The following is a 7,085-nucleotide window of genomic DNA, read 5'->3' as shown; positions in this document are numbered from 1 at the left end:
GCAAGGCACTGATCAACCAATCAGAGAAGGACTTGGGATACCACAAGAGATCCACCACAACAGCCAATAATAAAAATAGACTTTACTTTTTTTCACATTCTTTAGTGTAGTGAGACAAACCTACCAACAGTCTATTATTGTAGATAAAACTATCTCATACCTGAAGCTGTTTTCACAATTAAATATATAATCATTCTATTATATTCAGATTTTAACAGATGAACCAGCTTCTAACGTTATGACTAATTATGTACATTATGAGGGGAGCATGGGGGGGAATGTTCCTCTTTGTATTTTTGCATAATATTTGGTGTCTAATAACTAAACCATTTTTTTTTTGTTTTTCTGTCTTACATTTAAGGTGAATCAGAAACTAATATGAAAAATAAAATGTAAGATGGGGTCAGAACTATAACTTGGAAAATATAAAATTTCTCATCACACCAAATCTCAAGCTCCATTTCAAGCACTTTCAAGTAAAAAGAAAAAAGGTTACATACTATTTGCACACATAGCACCATCCAGCCTCTCTCAATAAATGTGATGACAACGTGTTTAAATACATAAAATATTCAGAAATGTATTGTAAATGGTTTGTCCTGCTCTTAGTTTGGCTGGTCAGTGAGCGCAGCAACCGGCAATTCCCAATGCTTTTGGTTTTCTGTTTTACGGTTTAAGCACCGTTAAATTGCATGTAATGTAATTCCGAGATCCAGGTTTCAATTTCCAAGTTTTAGTTTCCATGCAACATTGGAGCAACTAGCTTACATTTTTTAACGTGCAAAACCTTTTTTTCTGTGTATTTTCATCAAGTTTTTCTTTCCATTAAGGAAGCTGAAAATTCTGATATCCCCCAATTGAAAGCACTTCAAAAGCACATTAAGGAATGGACTACAAGTGAACCTCTGGGTCATGGAACCAATACTTGTGTGAGTACTACTAGTTTATTGATCAATCGTGGCCAGATGTTACTGTTACTTCATTTGTATCTTTCAAGGAAATGTCAGTATTTGTGAATATGTCTTGGTCGTGTATTTCTGTGCTGGTTTGCTGCCTGAGCTCAGCTTGTTGTGTCAGCTATTGTGATTTGTGAAGCTGCGTACTACAGTGAGTGTAACTTGTTGAGAAAAGTAGCTTGTAAGATTTCGATATACGTTCATACTGTGGAAGTTCAGTAAATTAAGTCTTTAAACTTGGTAAAGTCAGCTAAAGAACAGTATTTCTCTTCAAGTTGAAAGCGTGTGTGGGCCACAATTTATTTTTAATTATTAAAAGAAATTCTTTTGACATTTTGTATTTTATTTCTGTGCTTTATAATAAATGAAAGATGCAAGATTTTATTGAAACAAACAAAATAGTCAGATTATGTGTAGATTTATTGTAGAGCTTGGAGTAGAGCTACTGCTGCTCCACACCGAGAGGAGTCAGCTGAGGCGGCTTAGAGAGACTTCCCTTGTTCCAGGCACGTGGAACATCTCCACCGGGAGGAAGCCCAGGACCCACTGGAGGGACTATGTCTCTTGGCTGGCCTGGAAACATCTCAGGTTTCCCTCAAAGAACCTGGTAGAGGTTTTCTGGAGAAAGTCTGGGTGTATCTGCTGAAACTGCGACCCAGTCCCAAATAAGTGGAAAACGGCGAGTTTGATTCAATTCAGTTTATTTATATAGCGCCAATTGACAACACATGTCATCTCAAGGCACTTCACAACAGTCAGGTACATACATTCCAATTAATCCTAATCATTGAACAGTGCAGTCAGATTCAGTTATTTGTTAAAATTGGATAAAAAGTTTTTCTATCCAAGGAAACCCAGCAGATTGCATCCAGTCAGTGACTTGCAGCATTCACTCCTCCTGGATGAGCATGTAGAGACAGTGGACAGTCACTGGCGTTGACTTTGCAGCAATCCCTCATACTGAGCATGCATGTAGCGACAGTGGAGAGGAATAACTCCCTTTTAACAGGAAGAAACATTCCAGTAGAACCAGGCTCAGTGTGAGCGGCCTTCTGCCACGACCTACTGGGGGTTTGAGAGAACAGAGCAGAGACACACAAAGAACAAAGAAGCACTGATCTAGGAGTACTTTCTATTGGAAGGATTGTAATGGATGATTGTAGATTCAAAACATATTAAAAGCAAATGGGCCCCAGGCTGCACTTTGGACACCCCTGCTTTAGAGGCTACTGTCAGATTTCCTAAAATCTATTTATTATTATGCTAAATAAGTGTGACTGTTTGGAGGCCTAAAAATGCTTCAAAAGTCAGGAATTATTTTTAGATAAAGATTAAGAGGGTGCCTATTGATTGGCTTGAGGAAAGATGGAGGGCGCTGCTTTCTTCAGGTTTTGGGATAACCGTTTTCCCTCCATGCATTTACAATGTTTCACTAAAAAAATGCTAAGTGAAAAATGTTTACAGCTTGTATTTTTAGACATTTGCTTTGAGAGACAGTTTTGTATATTTGATTTTTGAAAGTCATTTGTATGCGGTCCATCTGCTTGAAATGGATAAGAAGATCCAACGTTTGCAACCATGACTGCAGAAATATTTTAGGTAAAACCATAAATTCATTCAGTGTTGTCACATGAGTCATATCCTTTGGTTTTTGTTAAATTTCACCTTTTATATTTACATGAACAAAATAATTAAAGTGATGAAGACTTAACTTCCTTTGCAGTGAGCGGTGACCAGCATGAGTAACGGGTTCCTGAGGCTTGAACTCAGACCGTTTGCAGCTTTGAACTGTTTCCCACCTTCTAGATGAAACTCATGTCCATTTTTGTGTTCCCAGCATTTTCTCCAAATACAGCAATGCACCAAATGGCACATTGTTGGTCATTTATACCCCACTTAACCAATTCCTAACTTTCCTTTTGCTTCTTTTTTTACAACCAGTTGTAACCCTTAACTTGGGGCTTGGCACCATGCTGGAGTTATTTATTAGTGCTATATATCTCCTTATTTTTACTGTCTCACTGGATGAGATGGACGTAGCTTGCTTAAAAGGAGTTCTTTGGGAGTTGTACTCCTCTTTGAAGTTGTATTTTATTTCCTAAAGGCTGTTTAATGGTTGAAATCCAAACCTGTTTTAAATGGTTCATTCCTTCTTCTCAACAGGACTGGCAACTCTGTAAAAGTCCATGTAAATGTTGATTTCATTTTTCTGTTGTGGCAGCGAAAGAAATGTTTGGCATCTTGAGGATGTTTAGATTTTGGTTTTACATGTTTCTCTGGGCAACAATCAAATACATTTCACAGGCTTTTAATAGCAAATTCTTGTCAATATTTGCGGTTGTTTATCCCTCTACTTTATAACTTCTGCAATCCTATCTCAGACACCAGATATTAACTTCTTGATTGGATCCTGGCCAATAGTGACATTAGAGCTTGGACTTCGTATTAGTTTAACTCTATGTTTTCCTTGTTCCTTGTTCAGCATGACAGAAGGATAAAAACATTAAACATGTGATTTTGTGCATTCCTCCTTGTGATTTTTGCTTGGCAGACTCTTCCATCGCAATTTGATGTCGGTCCATCCCTGACGGGTTAGCAAAGTGCCAAGCTGGGTCATGAAAATAAAAATTAAATCCTAAATGTAATCTATTACTGGTATTCAAATGGACCAATGAGTCTTGAAGGTTTACCTGCTGGAGGATCTGGGAGTTTATAGCTGGATCGGTCCACTTGATGTTAGTCACAGACTTTATCTTTACAGTCGTCATCTTCACAGCGGTGGTCTTCTTTAAAACTGAACAGAACATCAATCAGCCTCAAAGCAATAAATAGGTAAATGCTCAAAATGGTTCTTTCTTATTTAACAGCTACCTTGATGGCAGATGAAGCCTTTCTTGTATTCACAGTTTTCGTCAGCCCACTGATGTAGGTTATTTTCAGTTCCACAGTGCTGTTTACCACCGTTATTATTGAAAGAGTGGGAGAGCCATGGTTGAAAGAGAGTTTGGCTCTTGTCGAACCAAATCCAAGGCACTCTGTAGAGACCGATCCAAACTTCGGCAGTTGTTGGATTTGCCCTTTTGGCTTCAGTGTTTTCTGCCTCGTTCTTGATCATTGCGAGGTCTCTGTAGTATGTTCTGCAGTATGTCATACCAGAACTCCATGTTTCCTGGACTGAGATGTACACAAATTCCTTCTCGTTTGTCTCTGTAACTACAAAAGTAAATGAAAGTCAAAAAGCTGAACAGCACAATTGTATTTAGTGTTTTAAAATGTAATTGTAGTTACTTCTTAAATACAATATTTCTGACATCAATTTATTTAAATCCAAAGTTTGTTTCATGAGGTAAACGGCCTTTTGACCCAACATTAGTCACTTTCTAGCCTTGTTCTAGGGTTCTGGTTAGAACCTGCTGCACCTTAAAGGTCTTCCTCATTTTTTCCTTTTTATGTGCTCTTTATGTTTCCTTTGCTTATTTATTCTTTAAAACATAAACGAAGATCTTCACTTTTCAATTAGTTACTGACTTCCAATATAAGCATTCAAGTTCAGTTAAAGCGTCAATATTATTATTCTTAAATATAAATATTTTAAATATATATAGATATATGGAATTTATTTCTGTAAAATATGCCATAAGATGGCTACCCAATGTAGTTTTCACTTTGATTATTGATTGATTTGAGACTGATAGCAAATGTAATATGTTATTAAAGAGACCGATTAGAGTTTCTGATACATAATGCAATAAAATAGACAAATTAATTGCTACATTTAGGTCTTTATCATTTTTATGCACCTGTTTTGAAATGAAGTGGATTGAATTGAGCCTTGACGTGACTTTTGTCACTTTCTAAATTAATTTAGGAATTGTTATTTGGACCAAATTTGTCAATTTTAAAGGGTTAAATCTGTAATTTCTTTACTGACTGATGAAACAGATGAAGTTTCGGTGTAGGCTACATGTCCGATCAGCCCACTCTCCTGTACTGGTCATCACTACACACATTTCTCGTGCGTCTCCGTAGTTGGGTTCACCCGGACTCCACTTGTGGTAATCTGTTTTTCCAGTTTCTCCAGTTGTTGACCATCTCCAGGAGTTGGCATCAGTCCCCATTGTGTTTTTCCACGACTGTGGGTCGTCCCTGAGACCAATCCACACCCAGCTGTAGGAAAAAGGAGAGCTCAGCCTGCTTATGTCCTCTCTGCTTTCAATCTTGGCGAGGTCGGTGTATTTCTCTTGGCAGTATTGTCGTGCCTCATTCCAGGTCTTAAGTATGTTGATGTAGTGAAACTCCCGTTCTTCTGAGCAGGAGCCGAGAGTAAATCCTGAATGTTGATGGAGACCATAGTTAGTGCTTAATGAATTGTTTCTGTATATTAATACAGTTAAAGAGGGGTTAGTTTAGAGTATGTGAATAACTTAATTCTATAGGTGGGGATAGAATATAAAAAAGTGTGAAAGATATTTGGGATTCCAGACTTCGCTGCATTTCTTATAAATTAAATGTATGCATCTATCCTTCGTTCCTTTAGTGACTCATTTGTAACATTTTTGTATTAAAATTACAGAGCAGTTTCTACTTAAAGTTTCACATAAAAAAATACATGAATTATTTTATACATCCAAATATCCTACTCTTAAATTACTGCCTAAAATGTTACACACCTTGACCCATTAATCTGTCAGTTTTACTTATAGGACTTTTTTCATGTAATCAAATGTAAAAGTGTATTTATAGAAATTAAAACATGTAAACCATCAACAAAAAGCAAAAATGCTTAATCAAGTAAATAACTAATTATTAGACAACTAGGGAAAAAATGTCAGACTGTAGGCAGCACAATCTTAAATGAGGAAGCACCAGAGACAAATATATACAACATCAAAAACTTTAAACTTCTAAAAACACTTCAGATGTTTATCAACAAAACAATAAATATAAATAAAATATATAATGACACTAAATTATTAAACCTAAGCTAGTCCTAAAAAAAGATAAAAAGCTGTTAAGGCATCAAGATTAGATGCAATAAAAATGCAGTAGAAGCAACTTAGTATAAAATAAAATGAGACACAATTACTAAAGATAAGAAGCCACATTTTTTATTTGCTTTAAAGAAACATCAGCACTCTGAGCCGCCCTCAGGTTTCAGAAAGGTTGTTCCACAGGTGATGGTCGAGATAAACAAATGAAGCCTCACCATGAGATATACTTCTTACCTTATCTGGGAATGTTGTGTATCTGCATGTTGTGTTTAAGCTCTTACCAAAAAACAGAAGAATCATCACAGTGAAACAGCGGTCCATTGTTGAATTTTCTGCATCCAAGAAAAAATGTTGTAGTTTCACATTCCCCTGTGTAAATGTTTATTTGGATTTATTCTACCTTTGTGCGAACTAAGGTTTGCATTAGAAGAGTAAAGTTAAAAGTTAACGTAAGCTGACTGTCTGCAAATTTGTAAACTTAATTTGTGTTATTGATCTATAAGCATTCCCATTGATCTTATCCTATTAGATCCAAAAAGTTGCAAATATTCAGATCAAAGTAACAAGAGAAAAGAGTTTTCCTTGACAAAGGATCAAAAGCCTGTATTAATCGATATCTACGTTTCTTGTCTTCTGATTCGGATTGCAATTGTATAATAAAATAATGTCTCCATTTTTATAATCCCCAATTTTTGTCTTCATTTTTGCTTTTTTGTTACATTCAAAATTTTGTTCACTGAGAATAATGAAAATATTCATGTGAGAACCCTGAGAATTGTTTTATTTCCTCATTCTCCTGATGTAAAACTGTAAAGCAGCTGTGATACCTATTTTGTCTCATAATAATCGTTGAAATGTATATAATACATATAACAAACATAATATGACATACTCACCAGTCTGACTACAGCTTCTGGATGTCTGGATGCATTACTAAGAAACACAATAAGCCCTGAATTCACAGGCCTTTACATATGAAAATAAAAATTTTCATATCTAAAGTTTGACTTGTTTGCACTGCATGTAGATTATTACAGATGGTTAATAACTAAACAGAGGGAGAAACATTTTCAGGATAATATTTTTCCCTGTGTGGCTAATAAATAAAAAAAACTGTGTTCAGGCTTGTTTATAATAC

At 35.9% G+C, this 7,085-nt stretch overlaps 1 protein-coding gene across 1 annotated transcript; it reads right to left on the bottom strand.

The window, feature by feature from the left end:
* Positions 1 to 1,972: 1,972 nt before the first annotated feature.
* LOC124866174 (macrophage mannose receptor 1-like) lies at positions 1,973 to 6,858 on the bottom strand. Its single transcript, XM_047361853.1, has 6 exons — positions 6,844 to 6,858; positions 6,229 to 6,279; positions 4,888 to 5,286; positions 3,828 to 4,169; positions 3,647 to 3,750; positions 1,973 to 3,564 (listed from the first exon to the last, which is right to left on the bottom strand). Exons 2-6 carry the CDS (start codon positions 6,266 to 6,268, stop codon positions 3,460 to 3,462), a joined length of 990 nt encoding a protein of 329 aa, XP_047217809.1. The 5' UTR covers positions 6,269 to 6,279; positions 6,844 to 6,858; the 3' UTR covers positions 1,973 to 3,459.
* Between the last annotated feature and the right edge of the window lie 227 nt (positions 6,859 to 7,085).

This window comes from Girardinichthys multiradiatus, chromosome 3, assembly GCF_021462225.1.
Source record: "Girardinichthys multiradiatus isolate DD_20200921_A chromosome 3, DD_fGirMul_XY1, whole genome shotgun sequence".
Lineage (NCBI taxonomy): Eukaryota > Metazoa > Chordata > Actinopteri > Cyprinodontiformes > Goodeidae > Girardinichthys > Girardinichthys multiradiatus.
This window is presented reverse-complemented; position numbering and strand designations above follow the sequence as displayed.